Source organism: Tiliqua scincoides, chromosome 3, assembly GCF_035046505.1.
Source record: "Tiliqua scincoides isolate rTilSci1 chromosome 3, rTilSci1.hap2, whole genome shotgun sequence".
In the NCBI taxonomy this organism is placed as follows: Eukaryota; Metazoa; Chordata; class Lepidosauria; order Squamata; family Scincidae; genus Tiliqua; species Tiliqua scincoides.
Genome location: NC_089823.1, coordinates 237,354,220 through 237,374,200, shown reverse-complemented (window position 1 = coordinate 237,374,200; position 19,981 = coordinate 237,354,220). Strand labels below are relative to the sequence as shown.

The window sequence follows — 19,981 nt, the reverse complement described above, 5'->3', positions numbered from 1 at the left end:
CTTTTATACATCTTTTAGTTGCTTTTTACAGGCCTGATTCCTCTGCTGTTTTATGCTCTTTTATTCTGACTTTTATCTGACTACTGTTTTTATGGGTTCTGCTAATGTGTTTTTAATATGTTTTTATCTGTTTGTGAAATTATGTTTTAATCTCTTTTATATGTTGTTAGCCACCCTGGGTCCCTTTGGGGAGAAGGGCGGGATATAAATAAAGTTTTATTATTATTATTATTATTATTATTATTATTTATGTTGCTGAACCCATTTTCTGCCCAGGTGAATGAGGTGCCATAAGAACTCCCACTGGAGTTGATTTACAGTTGATATGCAGTGTAGTTCTGTACTGAGGGGTAAATTCAGTGTGGTTGATGTGGGAGCATTTTACTACTTTGCAAGTTCAAAATACCTCCAGTTGGCAGCCTTTGCTGCAAGAATTTATGTTCATGTTTAGGACAACTTACTCTTGTTGACTCCTGTTTTCTCTATTCATATGAACAAGCCAAAGTATTGTACTCAGCTCAGTGTGAATGCTGTTCTGAGGGTTGCAGTCACTTGCAAGTAACAACATAAACAGCAATCACATCATGGTACAAAAGTGATGCTTTTTGATTTCTATTGTTTCAAAATTGTTCAGTTGTTAGTAACAGCATTATAGGGCTAGCTGGATATAGCCAATAACATAGTTGTGAATAGTGAGGACCCACTCTACGGTCAGTGTCTGTTAATACAAGTACGATGTGCACTACTGGCCCTCAGCAGGTGTCATGAATCCAATGTGGCCCCCCCGGGGATGAAATGAGTTTGATACCCCTGCTCTAGAAGGTGATCTCTGCCCAACAGAACTATTCCGTGCTGAGATTCTTTCTTCCTATCCTGAACACCAAACAAGAAGTTCCCAAATGCTACCAAAGACACACAAGCACAGCTGCACAAAAGAACCAGCAGTACCTATGAGATGGAGGTACTGAAAGGCGACAGCTCCTCTGGGAGTTCAGTTTGGATGCACTCTTCCCCTGCCCAAATGGGAAGTACTACACTCTTGTCTGGGAGAGCCCTCTGTGCCTGGGGTCAATGTCCAGGATGTCATGTCTTGTTTCCTGCATTCTTCCCCATGTTGGTACAACTTCAACAAATGAAGGGAATGAAAAAGAAATAACAGAATGGTACCAACCAGTAGCATAGCTGGAGGGGATGCAGTGCACTAAGTTTTGCAGGGAGCCTCACAGCAGTGTGCAAGCAGTGCCATTCCGGGCCAGGAGCTCAAGACTGAGGCATTTGCCTCCCCTGCCTGAAACAGCTCACCGAATGACGCTGCGGTGAGGCCCCCTGCAAAACTTAGCGCTTTGCACCCCACTGGTGCCAACAGCACAAGTCTATTAAAGTTGACTTGGAAGCAGATTATGCCAACTGTGGTGATGGTGCAGACTGGTAGATACGTGTGCCTAGAACTGTAGCCTGGATGGGTCCCAGTCTGGGGTTGCAAGTCTCTCTGGGAGGAAAGAGCCTGTCCTGCACAGGCTGGCTGGAGAACGCGCCCCCCCCCCCGTCACTGTGCAGCTGGGCCCATCTGTTCAGCTGCACTGCAACTGCTGCAGCTCTGGGCACACCAGGTGCCTGGCCCCGGTGGCGTAGCTGGAGGGGGGCAGAGCAGCAGTCTGGCAGGGGGTGGGCAAGCAGCCCCGCCCTTTGGAGCCATTCCCAGTGGGGGCAGCAAAATGGAGCTCTGTTTTGCTCCCCCCCCCCGCCGGGGATGGCTCCGAAGGGAGGGGCCGCTTACCCACCCCCTGCCAGACTGGTGCTCTGCCCCCCCTCCAGCTACGCCACTGCCTGGCCTGGAGCCTCCTGCCAGCCTCCTGCCCTGGCACCCCAGCACAGCCCCAGCAAGGCTCTGCCTTCCTGGACACCGGTGGGCTCTCCTCATCCAGCCGAGCCTCACCAGGACCTCTCCCTGGCAGGGAGGCTGCAGCTCCAGGCCGAGACGCAGCAGGCCCCCTCCCGCCAGGAAGGCCGCCTCCCGCACAGGTACCGTATTCACCCCAACACTGCGCCGCCACTCAGTGGGCACCACATGCCACCCCCAGCCGCAGCCGCAGCCCTGCCAGGACCGGCCCTGCGCTCTCCCACTACCGTATTTCCCGGTCTCGCGCTCCTCGGCGACGTATTTCCCCCTTCCTGCCGCATTACCCCATCACCGCCCCTTACCATAATGCCAGGTCTGTTACCGTATTGCCAGGTATAGCGCCGCACACCCATAGCACACCTTCTGGTCGCGTTAGCCCCGTGACCGTATTTCCAGGTATACTGCCGCATTCCATTGCCATGCCCCCGTTGAGGTATTAGCCCCCGTTAACGTATCTCCCTGTCGCCGCCCGTTACCGCAATTCCAGGCACACTGGAAGCATGTGCCTGGCAGGTATACGGCAGGTATAGCGCCGCACGCAGTACCTGATCCCGACCGTCGCATCAGCCCCTGCTGCCGCATCAGCCGCGGCCCCCGTGACCGTAATTGCGGGTGTAGCGCCGCGCGAGCCCAGCCTTCTTGCCGCGTCGGCCCCGGCACCCACTTTCCCTCAGGATACAGCTTGAAGCCCCTCAGGATCTCCTTGGCGCGCTCCTCCTGGCCCGACATGTTCCCGCGACGCGCGCCGGCCCCTCCGCAGGCCCGCGCCGGCCCGGCCCGCTGCGCCCGCCGCTGACCCGCTCTGCCAGCCGCCGCCTCTGTCCCGCCGCCCAGCCAATTGCCGCCCACCGCTCCGACTGGCGGGGCCGCGGACCAGTCAGCGCGCGAGGACGCCGGGGGCGGGCCCGGCCTGTTGCTAAGAAAGGGGCGCCCCAGCAACAGGGGCGGGGACGGCGGCGCCGCGGGACAAACTGCGCCGGAAGGCGAAGGCGCGGGGAGGCTCTGTCGCCGGCTGAGCGGGCGAGGCCACAGCGCCCCCTGGCGGCGGGAGCGGCTCCCAGGCTCAGCAGACTGTGTAGTGTGCGTGTATGTCCATGAGTGTCTGTGTACATATATATATGTGTGTATATGTGCGTGTGTGTATGTCCACACACACATATATATACACACACGTATACATATACGTATACATATACATACATTCATAGATGTATTGTTGGCCTGCAGTGGCTGGTAGGCAGCATCCTACATGATAGCTGTAGGGAGAGAATACTGTAGCAACTGCTTTGGCAAAGTTCTTGCACTTGTGTTAAGATTACAGTACAGGCTGAGCCTCATTATTTGCATGGGTTCCTCATGTGAATGGCCAAAAAAGCACTATAGCAAATCAATTTAAAAAACAAAGTTTCTTTGCTCCAGTGATTTAAAAACCTTGCTGACTTTTGTGATGTAAGAGTCAGTAAGAAGACAATCATCAATTCGACCTCCTCCAAGCGCTTACAAAGGCGCTTCACTCAGTCCCTCCCTTCACCAATGCAAAGTGATCACCCTTCTTTCACTTGCTCAGAGGGAAGGGAGGGAGAGGTTGTCAATTGCTGGATTGTCAGCCAGCTGCCCCCCCCTCTCATTAAGGAGGCTATTGTTAAAGGACTGTTCAGTTTCTTAAACTGATTTTAAAGGGGTGCATTTTCCCCTTCTCCAGGGATCAGCACATTCCTTCTCATTTGCAGGGACCATTCGTGTTGAGTCAAATCTGTGTATAAAAAATCCGTGTGTAAATAGGCTGGACCTGTATATATACACATGTATATGTAAGTATACACACACACAAAAGCAATTCTCAAGTACTGTGCCATGGCAGGCTGGTGTGCCACAGATAGTCTGCAGGTGAGCCACAGGAGTTTGGGGGAATGTCATTCTGAACAGGGCAGCACCACCACCAGGGGAGGCACAGCCTCCCCACCAGGATCCTTCAAAAAGCACTCCCAGACCAAGTGTGCCTGAGTGCCTCACGCAGTGGCACGTCTCCACAGACTCTGTGGGGAGGCTCTGCTTCGCCTGCCTCCCCACCCACCACACGCCCATCCCTGCAGTATATCTATTGGGAGAGACTGCAGGCCTTGCAGTGCCGGGGTCCAGTTCTAGACTTCAGAAATGCCAGCCTGAGCAGCAGAGGATACCCGATGCCAGGGCAGCAGCGACAGCCCCACCATCGTGGCTCCAGGCCACAACACCAGCAATGCGGTCCTCACTTGCGGGCTGCAGTGCAAGTCCCACAGTGTTCTCTGAGGCTTACTCCCAGGAAGCGTGCAGTCAGCTGGTCCAGAGGGACACTGTGGTCAATGGTGTCAAGTGGCACTGAGGGGTCCAGGGACACACTCCCTGTCTAGTCCTCAGCACAGGCCATCAATCAAGGCGACCAAGGCCGCCTCCATCCTGCAGCCCAGCCTGAACATAACATCAAACCAGATTAAGTTTGTTTTACTCAGGGACATGCAGTGGGTGGGGAGACAGGTGAGGTAGAGCCTCCCTACTGCAGTCCTTGGGAAGCTAGTGCTGCCACTGTGTGAGGCGCACAAGCATTCAAAACTCATGCGTGGGAGCTCAGCTCCACCAGATCCAAAGCCCCATGTTGGGTCTCTCAGCTCAACATGGGACTACTTTACTCTGCACTGGCTAAATAGCTGGCACAGAGTGGAGTAGCCCCATTGTGGGGCCACTTCCCTTAGGGTGACAGTCCCCTTCCCCCAAGGAGGTGTTCGGAGCTGCCCGCAGTTGCCTGATGTCCATAGGATGCAAAGGTGACCATTTTGGTGCTGCTGCAGCCTTAGGCGCCAGGCTGCAGCTCAGGATTGGGCTGTATCCTCACTGTGCTGGGTGTAAACACTATTGAACACAATGAGACTTTCTTCTGAGTAAACATGTATAGGCTTGTGCTGCCAGACTTCACCTGCCCCCGCTACCTGTCGTGGATTGACATGGAAAAAAAACACACCAGAAAAAAGATGCTCAGACATTTACAGGTCTCTCCCTATATTTACAGAAGTTTGCAAACTGTAGCTCAGCAGTTTGCAGGGCAGTTTGCAGCTCTCTGATTTTTGAGCAGCCTCAGGGCTTGAGGCAATTATGTAGTTATCTGATCTTTCCATTACCCGAGTTACACCTGAAACTGGGTCCTGACCCACAATCTGAAAAACACTGATTTAGGGCATTGAATATTTTTCTGGAAAAATCTGAATAACTTCTTATCACTGCTTACACTCACTTCCAATCTTTACATATTCCTTTGCCCACCCATCCCATTGGGGAAACGAATGAGTGTGCAACCCACTTGGAGGTTGATGCGTGAGATATACCGTCGCTGTCCCATGTGCTTTATTTCAGTGTGTATGAGAACCATGTAGGAAAGAAGAATCAGGAATGAAGTTTCTCAGGGCCCAATCCTAACCAACTTTCTAGCACCGAGGTAAGGGCAGTGCAGCTCTGAGATAAGGAAACAAACATTCCCTTACCTTGAGGAGGCCTCCATGACTGCCACCCAACCGCAGGATGCAGCACATGCCCCATTGGCATAGCTATGTTAGTGCTGAAAAATTGGTTAGGATTTGGATCTTACTCTGCTTTTAAAATCAAGTCTCATTCATAGTTTCACTTCACTTTAGACTCTGCTAGAAACATCACAAAGCAAGGAGATAATATGAGCTAAAGGATAATGGGGCCATTAAAAGATAGAAAGGATTAATGTGGCAAAAAGCATTTGCTGGTTTTGCCAACAGTAAAGGAGATGTAGGATGGGAAGAGGCAGGAGTGGACCTAACCAGGAAAAACCACAGATGGATGTGCTTCCCCTCCCTGTGCCTTCTTTCTCCTTCACTGTGATTTGCATTTAAAACATCTGAATTTTCCTAAACTGTTTCACACCCTTTTGACTTCATGCAATCATGTTGAGCCTAGAGCAAGTGACGCAGCTGGATTACACTGGGCTCCCAGACTGGAGAACCCAGACTTTGCTACAGGACTTGTTTCTAGTATGACAAAGTTATAATTGTGACTCCTCCTTTCATGTATCCTGATGCCCTCTGTTGTGGGAAATCACTCCATAAATTTACGTAATCCTGGTGCCATTCCTAGCATCTGGCATTCTGAGGTAACCCAATTCTAAAATCAGGAGGCTGCACATAAAAATCATGGCTTGTAAACTGTGATGTACTTTTCCTCCAGAAATTTGTCCAATCCACTTTTAAAGGCATCTAGGCCAGATGCCATCACCACATCCTGTGCAAGGAGTTTAACAGATTATCTTTTGTTGGCAACCTTCAGTCTCGAAAGACTATGGTATCGTGCTCTGAAAGGTGGTTCTGGAACAGCGTCTAGTGTGGCTGAAAAGGCCGATTCAGAGTGACAATCCCTTCCACACTGGGAGCAAGTGCAGTCTGTCCCTGGCCTGTCTTCCTGGCTATGGGCCTTCCTTCTTTGCCTCTTTGCCTCAGACTGTTGGCCAAGTGTCTCTTCAAACTGGGAAAGGCCATGCTGCACAGCCTGCTTCCAAGCGGGCCGCTCAGAGGCCAGGGTTTCCTCAACAGATTAACTACACGCTGGGTAAAGAAATATTTTCTTTTGTCTGCTCTAACTCTCCCAACATTAAGTTTTACTGGATGTCCCCTGGTTCTGGTATTGTGTGAGAGGGAAAAGAACACTCCTCTATTCACTCTATCCATCCCCTGCATAATTTTGTATGTCTCAATCACATCCCTTCTCAGGCACCTTCTTTCTAGACTAAAGAACACCAAACTCTCTTCAGGACTAGGTAGCCAAGCATTGCTGATGCTCAAAGGAGGAGACTTTGAGCATCAGCAATGCTTGGGTTCCAGCCCTTAGAAATCCTAGGATCCAGGAATCAGGGAAAGAATTGGGCTGTGGAAAGAAAAGTGCGTAGTCCTTTAAGGAACACAGTCAACAAGATCAGCGGACAGTTACTGTCAGTTGCTCTGGGGTGAGATGAATGGTCTGTGGGTTTCACCTCTAGTCCTTTAAAAATGTCCACCATAGCTGTGGGTGCATTCATGTATTGGCAACCTTCAGTCTCGAAAGACTATGGTATCACGCTCTGAAAGGTGGTTCTGGCACAGCGTCTAGTGTGGCTGAAAAGGCCAAACCGGGAGTGACAATCCCTTCCACACCGGGAGCAAGTGCAGTCTGTCCCTGGTGTGTCTCCCTGGCTATGGGCCTTCCTTCTTTGCCTCTTAGCCTCAGACTGTTGGCAAAGTGTCTCTTCAAACTGGGAAAGGCCATGCTGCACAGCCTGCCTCCAAGCGGGCCATCCCAAACAGTTCTTATTGTAACACTAACAGTACTGGCCCTGAAAACTTTTGATCAGTGTTTCCCAGACTGTAGGTTGGGACCCATCAGTGGGTCGCAAGCCAGTATTTGGTGTTTCATGAAAAGTTTCTTTAATTTTTTTTTTTTACTTTGCAAGCATCCTTGCCCAGTTTACAAAAGAAAATTGCTGCAGCAGGCAATATGGAAAGAGAGAGCTCTTTTGTGGCTGGAACACTAACCCAGGGCTTCTCAAACTGGGGTGTTGCAATGCCCCAGCCAGAGGGCCCTGGACTCTGCCCCCTTAAGGGGCGGGGGGGGGGTAGCAACGTGATCCCAAGGATTACTTCACTAAGGGGGGGGGCACAGGGACCAGAATTTGCTTACCAGTCCCTGCAGCAGCCTACTGGGGGTGCAGGGAGCTCTATGTGATGTTTCACAGGGCTCCCCAGTCTTCTAAAAGTGAAAGTGCAGCAACTGTGCTCCACTTCTGGTTTTGTGGAGGTGGAGCATGATTGCTGCACTTTTGCTTTTAGAAGGCTGGGGAGCCCTGCAGATGGTCATGCAGGGCTCCCTGTACCCCTAGGAGGCTGCTTCAGGAGCTGGTGACTACATGCCAGTCCCCGCAGCTCCCTTAGTGATGTGATCCTAGGGGTTCTGTTGCTGCCTCTCCCCCACCCCCACAAGAACTTACTGCAGCTCAAACTCTCCTAGAACTGCTGCGCTAACCTGTAGCCTGAGGTCATCTTCATACTCCAAAATTAAAATTTTCTAATTTTCTCTAGCACAGGTGGGGGCCTCCTTATTTGCAGATTCCACAACTGTTGATTTGCCCCACTGCAAAGGCTGAAACCTTGGATTGCCCCTGCTGCAGACCTTCCAGATGAGACCAGAACCTTGTTCTGGTTGCACCTGGGAGGCTTTCTGAGCCTTGGAGAGGCCGTGTGCCACCTTGTGTGGCCTCTCCAAGGCTCAGAGTGGCCCTTGGAGCAATTTTTGGGCAACGTCCAGAAGTTGTCCCAAAACTGCTCAGGGTGGCTTTCTGAGGCTCAGAGAGGCCGGTGTCGCCTTGCAGGGCTCGGAAAGCCACCCAGAGTGGCTTTCAGTAAATGTGTATGAAAACGGAGCCCGTTTTGCTCCCCCCCCATGGCTCCGAAGGGAGGGGCCGCTTGCCGGCCTCGCTGCCAGCCTGAGTGCTCCGCCCCCCTCCAGCTACGCCACTGGAGCCTGGAAGAGGCTGTGGGAGGCGATGTGGCCTGTCCTAGGCTCAGAATGGCTCTGGACAGGACTGGAGCCAAGGTGGGCTCTGGAAATCCATTCCCCACAGTGTTCAGTGTTGGGGGGGGGGGTCTGGGAACAGAGGATGAGGAGGCTCCACCTGCAAGTGGCATGCTGCAGACCAGGGCTCTCCAGACGCGGCCCACGGCAAGCCTCTGGTGCACGGAGAGCCTCCTGCCCGCTCAGCCGAGCCGAGCCGTGCCCAGAGAGTTCCGAGCCGGGCGGCGCAGGGGGTCCTGGGAGGGGTTTGACTTCTGCGGCGCTCGCAGGTCCGGAGGCATCTACTGAGGCTCTCCGCTGACATTTGGGCGCTGCGCCAGGCGCTGCTGCGGCCTCTGCCCAGAGCCCGAGCCCTGCTGCGGGGCAGGCGCGGACCGGCCTCAGCCTCCTGGGGGGCCTGCAGAGGTGCGGGGCAGAGACCTGTTGCCCGGCTGGGGGTCCCGGCCCTGGAGGGCCCGCGGAGTCCGGGCGGAGACTGGGCTCCGTCTGCGGGCGCGCAGTGGGGAGCCCGCGGCCTGCCCTCCGGGGCGACTGAGCGGCGGGAAAGGCCTCCGAGATGCTCGCGGCCGAGCGCGGCCTGGGCCGGCCTCCCCCAGTCCGGGGCGGGGCGGGGCGGGGCGGGCGGAACCTTCGTGCGCGGCGCGCTTCCGGGGCACGGAGGCGGGGCTGTTGCCGGCGCGGCCGCGGCTGGTTCGGCTGCAGGACGGCTCCGTCGGCGGCGCTGCTCTGATGGCGGCCTGAGGCGAGGCGAGGCGCGGCCAGGAGGGGGCGGCGGCGGCGGCGGCGCTGGGCAGCCAGGTAGGCCGCGCGGGGGGCGGCTGCGGCCTCCGCGGGGCAGGGCGGCCCCGCCAAGGGCCCGGGGAGGCCCGGCCCCGTGGGTCTCCCCCTGCGACTCCCTCTCCCTGCCAGCGGGGGGCAAAGCACTGAGGCTGCAGTCCTCTGCTTTCCCGGGAGTAAGCCCCTTTGGGCACAGGGGGCCTTACTCCGGAGTAGACCTGCATGGGATGGGGCTGGGAGTCTGCAATCCCACGCACACTTTCTTGGGAGTAGGCTCCGTTGAGCACAGTGGACCTTACTCCTGAGTAGACCTGCAAGGGATGGGGCTGGGAGGCTGCAATCCCACGCACACTTTCCTGGGAATAAGCCCCATTGGGCACAGTGGGACTTACTTCTGAGTAGACGAGAGGGAGAGAGTTCTTGGTTCTAAGCTCGCTTCTATAGAAGCCTAGAGTTGTGCTCTAAGTTGTGCAGGGAGCCTCAGGGAGGCCTGCAAGGGGACCCTCCCCTTCAGAGCCATGGGGGGGGGGGTTTGAATGTTCAGATGGTGCTACCAAGTACTCAAGAGGTTTTTCATTTCTTAAGGATTGTGCACTTTCTGAACAAGTGAGGCAGCTGGAAGGGAAGCATTTGCCCTCTGGCCGCCCTGCTGATTTGCTTATGTGAGTGCTGTGAGTAGCAGTAACAGAATTAATTGCCTTCTCTTTCTCTTGATAGGTTCAAGTCAGAGAATGGCAGGGGAACAGAAGCAGTCCTGTAATCTCCTTGAGCAGTTTATTTTATTAGCCAAAGGCACCAGTGGATCAGCTCTGACTGCTCTTATCAGCCAAGTGCTGGAAGCTCCTGGGGTTTATGTCTTTGGTGAACTGCTGGAATTAGCAAATGTGCAAGAGGTGAGTACAGGTCCAGCCTATTTATACACAACACAGATTTGACTCAACAAATGAGGAGGAATATGCTGATCCCTGGAGAAGGGGAAAAATGCATCCCTTTAAAATCAGTTTTAAAAACTGAACAGTCTTTTAACAACAGCCTCCTTAATGAGAGAGAGAGAGAGACAGAGAGAGGGCAGCAGGCTGCCAATCCATCAGTCCTTCTCTCTCCTTCAGAACCCTACCTTCCCCCAGCATGTGAAAGAAACATGATCATTTTGCATTGGTGAAGGGAGGGGCTGAGTGAAGTGCTGATGGATTGTCTTCTTAATGACTCTTATCAAAAGTCAAAAGGTTTTTTTCAAGGCTGTTTTTAAATCACTGGAGCAAAGAAACTTTGTTTTTTAAATCGATTTGCTATAGTGCATTTTTTATACCTGAGTGCTTGGAACTCATTAGTCTCATTAGTTGAGACTTATTAGTCTCAACCTGTACTGAGGATTGTCTAGATTGTTGCCTTCCTGATCTTGCCTTCCTGACACCATTTCCTAGGGGTGACTGGCACATGTTGTCCACTGGATGAAGCTAAGTCTCAATTTCAAGCTGGAACTGAGACTTTTTGCTTTACTGTTTCATCCCCTACCTCTGTCTTGTCCTTGTCAGCATTATTTTCAGCCTTGGCTTTGCAGGCTTAATATCTCAATGTTTGAAACCAGAAAGTATGTTTCCCCTCTGAAGAGCAGGTGCTTGACAATGTGGCTCCTCAGAACTGAAAGCATTTCTGTCTTTGGGTGCTGCATTACATATCAATTTAGCTTAATGTTGGCCAGCCTTGTTGGCACATGTATAATAAGACAACCACTTTCCAGCACTGGTGCAGCCGCAATACAGTCCCAAGGTAAGGGAATAAATGTTCCCATCCCTTAAAGAGGCCTCTGTGACTGCCTCCCCGCCACAGGATGCAGTGCACACTCCATTGGTTCGGCTGCACTGGCCCTAGAAAATTGGATAGGATTGGGCCCTCAGTGTTGTGGTGCCATTCTTGTGCACATTACAGCCCACAGAAAATGCCTTGGGCTGGGTTTGTCTCTAGTCTCTCTTGAGTTGGCTGCAGCATGAGATTGGTGAATCAGGGAGAAGTAAAACACTGATTCTGTGTCATGCTGCCAGACCCAAAGGTCTTTCATCCCAGGTTTGTTGCAGAAAGTTTATTGCCTGTGGCTCTTCTGACACCTGTGATGCCTGCTGGTCAACTGTGCTTTAGTTTCTGTATATCCAGGGACAACATGCTGACAGAAATGAACCCTCCTGAACAGGCAGGATGTCAGCCAGTAGCATTGTTGGAATCTCAATGCCTATATCAGCACTAGGCTGCCTTTAATTTTTTTTCTTCCTTCCTGTTGTTCCTTTCAGGACTGGTATGGCTGGAGACACAATTTTCCCACCACCCCTATTAGCTACATGCTAATGTAGGATTACTCTGGAGTGACACACCATCAGGGAATTAACATGATGTCTCCAGCTGCCCACAACAGAGAGGAGCATCTCTGCCTCCACTCTGTAAGCCATCCGGACCACATTCGCAGTACTGAGAACAGTGTGGCCAGTACAACCTTTGTCTCTCACTGCCTAATCAGGCCACCCAAGTCCATCTTGTTTGAACACTTGCTGTCTGGGACAAATTGTTCCTCACTAGTTGTTCATGTCTTCTTCTTCTTGCAGTCAGTTGTCTTCTTTTGTAGGAGACTTCTCCTCCCTTCTCTAAGAATAAGTGGATGCAGCAGGTGTTAAAGTGAACATATGGTTCTAGGGAGACTGCAGTGCTCTGTATAATTATAGACTTCCCTGCAACAAATTCTGAATGCAGTGTCTTGTCGCTTTGGTGCGACTTGGGCACTTGCAGAAGCAGATGCTTTCAATTACTCTGTAGCCCTCTCTTTACAGAGGTTTTTTTGGGGGGGCAGGGTGGTTTCCAGCTATGAAGAGCATTACAACCCTTCAAGCCTGTAGCATGGTTTCTTGACTAACCAGCATTGTCGTCTGTTTTATTTATTATAGTCACCCTGAGTCTAATGTTAAGGGCAGGCGGAATAATTTTCGTAATTAAATAAGTCTGTTCATTCTGGAAGTAGCAAACTTGTGCCTTCTAAAATTGCCTTAGGGACATACTGAACCTGGAGTAACCAGTGGTTCTTAAAGTTTTGTATTGAGTTTTTCTAAGCCAGTTGTACATGGAGTTCAAGGTCTGTGCCCTCAAACCTCTACAGTCATTCCAGGGTACCCAGACGGCTGAACTGGAAAGCAAGATGTGCAGTTGGGAACTTCCAGGCCAGACAAGAGGCTGAAACTGGGTTCACACTGATCTATAGCACGTCAATTACAGGTGGAGCCCCTTTATCCTCAGGGGTTCTGTTCCCAGACCCTCCATGGATAATGAAAATTGTGGGTAATGAATTTTCAGAGTCTGCCTTTGCTCCAGTCATGTCCGGAGCCATTCTGAGCCTCGGAGCGGCATCACACCACCTCCCACAGCCTCTGAAACAGCTACCCTTGTAGAAACTGCCCTGTGCTGTTGGCTTGACTTAATCAACTTGCTCTAACATGATTTGATAGCTCCTGGAATAGTCTTAATACTTTGTCAGTATGGATCAATAGCACTGTGATGGGTCTCTTTCTTTCTTCCTGTCCAGCTCGCCGAAGGGCCTAACGCTGCTTATTTCCAGTTGCTGAATCTTTTTGCCTATGGAACATACCCGGATTATGTAGGTAAGAGTCAGCTGGAGTTCTAGAGAATGTATTTAATGTGGAAGTATTTGCTCAGTTCAGTAACGCTAAGCCACGGTTCAGGATTATGTGAATGAGCTAAAGTTGCAGAGGGCTCATGCTCTCTCCCCTCCCTTCTTGCCTGTGCAAGGAGAAGAGTGAAAGCTTATCTTTCAGAACAATCGTGGTTTGATGTCCTGATTGCATCTAACTATAGCTGGTTAACAAATCACAGTTCCCTGAATTTGTAAATGACGGGGAGCTGCAGCTTGTTCTGAAATAGAACAGCTCCAAAACTCCCCTCCCTGACAAGTGGGGGAAGAGTGTCAGTCATTGGCTTCCTTAGACTTGTTCATTTAGCATTAAACTACAGTTCACTGTTGTTGTGTTTTATGCTGCTTGTCAGTTTCTTCCTTAACTAGGATAGTCAGTTCTTGGGAGGGCACAGGGTCAGCTGTGACCTTGCAAAATGTTTCTCGAGGTTCCTACAGGCAAATCAACCCCATTTTGAGTGCACTTTACCTCCAAAACAGGTGACAGCTTAGTAACACCAGTGCCCAGTAGCGGCCCAGAAATGTCTCATTGTGCAGCACCTGGCTTTTGGGATGTTTTTAAATTGGGGTTATTTCTCTGTGCCTAGCACACATTAATGCTAAAGAAATGTGAACATATGAAATAGTTTTTTACCGAGTCAGATGGTTGGTCCATTTGCACAGGGTTGTCTGACTAGCAGTGGTTTTCCACTTCTTGGCAAAGAAGGTCATTCCATAACCTGCTGTGATGTAACTGGAGGCGTCAAAAACTGAATTGGGACCTTCTGCATGCACATTGAGTACTTCCCTTGGTTATATCTCTTCTCAGTCTTTCATAGGGGGTCCTTTACCAGTTGAGTAAACCAACTAGCTGAGCTGGTTTGCTGTGTCATGAATGGGTTTACAGTACCAGGTTTTTCTATGTCTGCTAGTCTTTTGGCTTCCTATTTTAACCCATTTCTGCCCAGCCCACAGATGCGCACATTTGTTCCCTGTTGTGTATTTGCATTTTTGGGCAGAAAGGGCTTAAAAGAACTTGTAAAGGAGTGCCAGTAATGGGGATTTCAACCTGACTTTTCATACCTAATATTTATACTTGGTTCTGATCCAAAATTTGCTGCAAGGGACTTTTAAAATCACCAGATGAAATTGTTTTGATTCACATTTTATTAATTTTTTAAGGGTGAGTGAGGAAAAGTCTGTTTGAAATCTTCTAAGTGGATGATTCTTGTGAAAATACACACTTGTGCGGTCTTCATGTGCTTGAACTAACTTCAAGCAATTCATCCCATGCTTGAGGGTGCAGTGTATCAGCTTTACTGAGGCTCTTGGAGCTACCTGTCCAGTGAAAGGTACCACCCTCAGACTGTTTTGTAATTAAAACTTTGGATAGTGATAGTGGCAAGCATAATTTGTGTGATCCTAAATGAATTTGTTTGTAAAGCACAAACAAGGGACTGTTGAGATGGAGAGGAAGGGAATGTGGTAGTTTGCAAACCTTGTGGGGCATTGTTGCAAGATGCATGAATTCTGGATCTTTAAAACCTGTGGGTCAGGTTTCTAAAGGTGTCCAGCAGTTAACTCTCTGCATCATACTGTCCAGTCTTTTACCCTTTAGGAATGCAAGTGTTCTGTGAAAATATTTGAGGAGAGATGAGTGGATACTGGAAAGAAATCACTACCTTGTTGTCCCTGTTTCATCAGCTTGCCTCCTCTGGAGAGAAAACACTCTTCTGTTCACTTCCCACTCTTTTTCCCCCTTGCAAACAACCACAGGGAGACAGAAGCTCTCTTCAGTTGGGCAGAGAATAGAGCTTATGAGTGCCTGAAATAATTCAGTTTAATGAAGGTTTTGTTTAATTCAATCTCTTGGACAGCAAACAAGAATAACCTGCCAGAGTTAACGGGGGTCCAGAAGAACAAGCTAAAGCACTTAACGATTGTCAGCTTAGCTTCCAGAATGAAGGTATAGTGCTAACATATTTGGTGAAATAAGATGGGCCATCTTTGCAAGGGGCTTCCTAGTGCATGTGAGCTTTGGGAAAATTGTATTGTTCGTTCGTATGTGTGTTTTGTCTTGGGAGACAAAGGTTGTATGACACACTTCCAGGGAGTGACGCACAGGTGCCTCTAAGCAGGTTTTCAGCCATGGAGGAAGTCCAGAGAGGAACTGATGAATTGGCTCTTATATGCTCAATCACTTTGCCGCAGGTTGATGGACTGTTGTTTCCAAACCAATTTCAAATCGTGCCTCAGTCATGAACTTACTAGATTCCTTTGGCCACACTCCATGTCAGCCTCAGTCCTCTGTCTTCTAATAATACTAATGGCCTTATTCCATCACTTTGCTCTATATCAGTGGTTCCCAACCTGGGGTGTGTGTACCCCTAGGGTTACTTGAAAAAGAACTGAATTATGGTGGAAAGGGCAGGTCTGTTTTAGAATGCCTTGCATTAGAATGCTTTGCGGGGCTAATATGAGGGGTACAATTTATGGAAATGGGCTACCAAGAGAAAAAATGTTCAAATGAAGCAGGGTCAATTGATTTCAAGATTATCAAGGTCATTGATTGAAATAAAATTGTTCTCTCTGTTTTAGATAATTCATAAATAACTGTGCCTAGTAATTGGTTTAGTTTATTTAAATGATTTATGTTCGCTTTTCCTCCAAATTGAGCGCTCAAGGTGGTTGACTGGTAGGTAGTCAGTCATTATTTATAACTAGAATACTGACTAAACTTATGCAGATGTTGGGTAGTTACAGGGTATAAAATAGAAATAAAAGTAAACTGGGTGGATCAGTGGATGATACAGGTTGGGCTTGTTGGTCCTTGCCTGGTGTCCACTATCATGTCATGTATGGATTGCATGAGTGATTGTGCTGTGTAATGTCAAAGACATCTTCACGCCATCATGCACAGGCACACTCCTCTTGGTGCGCCAGTGCCCTGCATCTAGCCCCTCTTATGCTCTTCCAGCTTTTCCCAGCCTGTACCCAACCCTACGCCTGCCAGGCAGACCTCTCCTGGTCAGGTAAGTCTGATTCCAGGCTTCCCAATTAGCTTCTCCCATTAGGGAATTCCCACACTGTGCCAGCTGTCTGGTGAGTGATTTAGTTGAGATTGCGCACACATAGTGAGGTGTGTCCCCCTCACACACAGTGAGATGTGTGGATTGGTGCAAAGGACTGCAAAAGATTGTTTTGGTACAAGTTCTGTTCCCCCCCCCCCAATCATGACTCCGTTTCCTTGGCTGCCACTGGGGTCAATCATGCTTACCAAAGCAAAGGTGCTGAGAAGCTCTTTCCTCCAGTGGCTGTTTGCGCTGTTCCCTCTGAGAGTAAGCAGAAGGTCCTGAAGCCGCTGGCATCTTTCAGCAAGATTGGGTCAGCCCCAGCATTTGTGACACCCTCGCCCATCCTGTAGATCCCTTGAGATGCCAACCTGCTTCAGTGAAGCAACAAAGTGTCTTGAGATACCATAAAGACAATTGGCATTATTGTCGCATGAGTTTCCATGGATTAGCATTCACTTCTGTCTGATGCATGAACTTTGGCAGCCCTGTGTAAATCTTGTGTGCACGTCGTACCCACCCACTTCTGCCATAATAGTTCTGTTAGCCTTGAAGGTGCAGAAGACTTGTTATTGTCTTTGCTGCAGTAGATGGACATCACTGTCCCTCTGTAAGCTTCACTGAGCAGTGGAAGCTGGCTTGAGTCTTGGGGAACAGTGTGTCCGGCATCGTGCTTTCATGAGAGTGACTTTTGGTCCAAGGTGGCCTTGTTTCGCCTGTGTCCCTGAATGTCCCTGCTCCTCTCTTCCCCCAGTGCATTCCTTACTCTGTGTTATTGAAAGACCTGGATATGCGGAACCTGCGAGAGCTGGAAGATTTGATCATTGAAGCTGTTTACACTGACATCATCCAGGGGAAGTTGGATCAGTGTAACCAGGTGCTGGAAGTGGACTTTTGCATCGGCAGGGACATCCAGAGGAAGGACATCAGCAGCATTATGAAGACTCTTCAGGAATGGTAAGCTGCTGCCTGGCTGGTCCCCAGGTGACAAGTCTTCCTCACTGTCATGCACACCATCCTCATCTCCCACGGGCCTAGGCTGCTCCACAGTTTCTCATATTCATAGTATCACTCTCATGTTAACTACACAACTGTTGTGTTTACAGGTGTGATGGTTGTGAAGCGGTTCTGTTAGGAATTGAGCAGCAAGTGCTTAGAGCCAACCAATACAAAGAGAACCACAACCGGACTCAGCAGCAAGTAGAGACGGAGGTAGGTACCCAGGCCTGATGAACGGCAATGCTTGTTAAAGCTTGAAGCAAGCAGTGCTCTGGCTTGTCCAACATGTCTGAGCAGGTAGCTTACGTCTTGCCCTCGCCTACCTTAGCCTTTCCCTTAACTCCTCACCCACAGTTCCAGCAAGCTTGCAAGGCAGTGGTACTGTGTGACCCTTCAAGAACTGGTTTCTGAAATCAAACCTGATGTTTGAAAATCTTTCTGGAAGGGCTTCTCCTGGCCTCCAGAGGGCAGCACAGGAACAAGGTTTTGGCATTAGCTGACTGGTGTAAACTAGGGACCCAGTCAAAATGACTGGAAAAGTCAGTTATCCTTGGATCATTCTTCTGCAATAGGTCATTTCTCTCATTCTGTTGCACCCCTTTTTAAAATGCTATTTTCCACCTTCATTGATGCTTACAGCCTGTCCTTCCCCTGATCAGTTAGGGGCTAACTGCACATTCTGTGCAGTACATGGAAACCAACCCAGTTTACTCTCCCTGTTTTTTGTCTCCACAGTTACCTGTTTTATGAGGGGAAAGTTTGGAGGGGGGAAAGATTCAGTTCCTCCTTTCTGCCCCAAGTTCCCCTTCTTGTATGGCTTTTCCTGGCCGGGGGGGGGTGCGTGCGTACCTTCTGGGTCATTCCTCTCTGCATACTTCTCGGCTCTTCTAACATTCCAGGATGCTGCGCTAGTACTTGTCTGGCTGTGCACTCAGCACAATAAAGCTAGGAGAATCCTCTTAATGCCACAAGTCTAGTCAAAGCTTGATGGTGAGCTACGACAGGCATATTAAGGGGTACCAGAAACACCCACATTGTGCAGTGTGATGCTGGTTTTGGCAGCTCAGTATGCTGCAGTGTAAAAGCATCTTCATGGGGGATATGGCAGTACTGTTGTGTGATGTATTCTCCTGTCCCCCAAGATTTTCTTGCCAAAACACAACTGCAGTGAAAACAAGGAATGGAGTAGAGACAGAATTTCTTGAGTACCCAGAGATTCTGAAGCCAACAGTCTGTTTTTCCAAGCAGCCTCCTGTAGAGAGATTGCAGTAGGAAAGGGCTGAAGCTTCTGAACCAGGTGCTCCTGTCCCTTGGTCCGTGGGGTCCTGGGGAAGCCACGGGAAGCAGAGAAGGTTGCCCGTAAGGGAGAAGGCCAGACTGATTGTCTCTCCCATAACACCAGAGGATACTTTCTGTGAACTGCCATAGCTGAGTCAGAGGGAGTGAGGTGTATGATGAGATTCCACCGGGCTTCATAGTATATTGTGTTCTAGCTGTGAAAGGTCTTGCTGCCACTTTCTCACAAGGCTTATTTCGACATCTACTCACCCTTTCTCTTCCTTCCCCCAGGTCACGAACATAAAGAAAACGTTAAAAGCCACAGCCGCCTCCTCGGCACAGGAGATGGAGCAGCAGCTGGCCGAGCGGGAGTGCCCCCCACACACGGAGCAGAGGCAACCCACCAAGAAGATGTCGAAGGTCAAAGGGCTGGTGTCCAGCCGCCACTAGCGCCTGCAGCAGGAGGGTGCTGCTCAGGCCCCAAGTGACTATGGAGGGAGCTTCCATGGCCCCCATGTCTCCTTCCAGCAGCTTCTGCTACAGTCCTGCTTCTTCAGGCTGTGGGCACCAGATCCTGTTGGATGCAGACTTAAACCAGCAAGGGACACTGCCAATCTCACTGACACCCAGGGTGGCCCTTGTGTGCACCAGAGTTTTCATGAGGAACTTGAGGGCACTGCTTATTTCCAGTGTGGAGCTGGGGATAGGAACAAGGCCCAGCTGCCACAAGGTTCCTGTGACAGGCTTTGGTCTGCTTCCTTCCCTTGCCAGGCTTGTGCTTGCCCCTCTTCCTTGGCCACAGGCTCAACTGCAGAGCAGCAGGGAGAAAGGGAAGGCTCTCTTAAATCAGCTCCTCAGCTCTGCCACATACCAAAGGGAACACACTGCTCCTGGCCCAGGAATTGCCTTCTGTGGTGACCTCCTTTCCCTGTCCCTTCCGCATTTGTCTTAGGGTGCAACTCTCTACCTCACACCGGGAAGGCCGGAGCTGGGCATGGGCAGCGTTGACTTGCTTCCTGCCCGCCAAGCCCAGGAGCGCACTGCTAGTGTCTCAAGTCGAGTCTTTCGGCTTTGAAGTGGAGGGGGCGAGGAATGGAGCCAGAAGGCAAAGCTGCTATTTCAGGACCCTCCTGCCCTGTTCAGTGGTTTTTACAAGGTGTAGGACATGGCAAAGTTGTGTGTATTCAATGTGTTCCACAGCACCTCTGTTTCCCTTCCTGAAACCTTTGAAGTGTGACATGATAAAACCTCCCTGGATGGAAGTGAGCAGGGTGGAAGAGATCTTCCCCTTTGGTCTGGCGGCCCAGAACCCTTTGATGGAGGCCACAGAGGGGTCTCCTTGTGCCACTGGTGACCTCTGCTGGGCTTTTGGAACTTGAACTGTTCTCTGGTTGTGTTTGGCCCCCCCCCCCACCCTTTTGTACATTTGATGGGAGGCTTAAGCATTTCAGCCTTTGTGTTTTTGTTTTAAGATATTTGTTACAGATTCATTGAAGGTGACTTATGCCTTGGTCAGAAGGATTTTTTTGTATTAAAAAGAAAGGTCCGCAATGACATTCACGTGTAAGTGGAGAATCAGCATTTTTCAGTAGGTTGGTGTGTGTTCTTTTGTGTAGAGTGATATCTCTAAAGAAAAGACTGGAGCGCATTCCGCCATCCTCTCCAGTAGCAGAATGTCCTGTTCCCAAATGGTTC

General features: G+C 50.3%; 2 protein-coding genes across 4 annotated transcripts in view; one reads left to right on the top strand and one right to left on the bottom strand.

Annotated features, from left to right (window-relative positions):
• Positions 1-2,701, bottom strand: part of PDE6D (phosphodiesterase 6D) — a 43,142-nt gene extending 40,441 nt beyond the window's left edge. The window contains exon 1 of the mRNA XM_066621630.1: positions 2,580-2,701. Coding sequence (XP_066477727.1) covers positions 2,580-2,629 — 50 coding nt within the window. The 5' untranslated portion in view covers positions 2,630-2,701. The remainder of the gene's footprint in view (positions 1-2,579) is intronic.
• A 6,125-nt stretch (positions 2,702-8,826) lies between these two features.
• Positions 8,827-18,828, top strand: COPS7B (COP9 signalosome subunit 7B). 3 transcript variants are annotated; one of them, XM_066620476.1, is made up of 7 exons: positions 8,827-8,899; positions 9,989-10,164; positions 12,834-12,909; positions 14,816-14,904; positions 16,764-16,966; positions 17,116-17,221; positions 18,578-18,828. In XM_066620476.1, the coding sequence occupies exons 2-7, from the start codon at positions 10,003-10,005 to the stop codon at positions 18,734-18,736; spliced, it is 795 nt and encodes a 264-aa protein (XP_066476573.1). In that variant the 5' UTR covers positions 8,827-8,899; positions 9,989-10,002; the 3' UTR covers positions 18,737-18,828. The 3 variants fall into 3 exon arrangements, with proteins under 3 accessions (XP_066476573.1, XP_066476575.1, XP_066476574.1); XM_066620478.1 differs by lacking the exon at positions 8,827-8,899 and adding an exon at positions 9,171-9,292; XM_066620477.1 differs by lacking the exon at positions 8,827-8,899 and adding an exon at positions 9,430-9,447.
• Positions 18,829-19,981: the final 1,153 nt, after the last annotated feature.

What these genes read in the sequence shown, in the direction of transcription:
- COPS7B (XM_066620476.1), top strand. Translation starts at nt 10,003, where the DNA reads ATGGCAGGGGAACAGAAGCAGTCCTGTAATCTCCTTGAGCAGTTTATT. An exon ending in AATTAGCAAATGTGCAAGAG is followed by an intron (nt 10,165 to 12,833) that starts GTGAGTACAGGT and finishes CTTCCTGTCCAG; the next exon opens with CTCGCCGAAGGGCCTAACGC. An exon ending in AACATACCCGGATTATGTAG is followed by an intron (nt 12,910 to 14,815) that starts GTAAGAGTCAGC and finishes TCTCTTGGACAG; the next exon opens with CAAACAAGAATAACCTGCCA.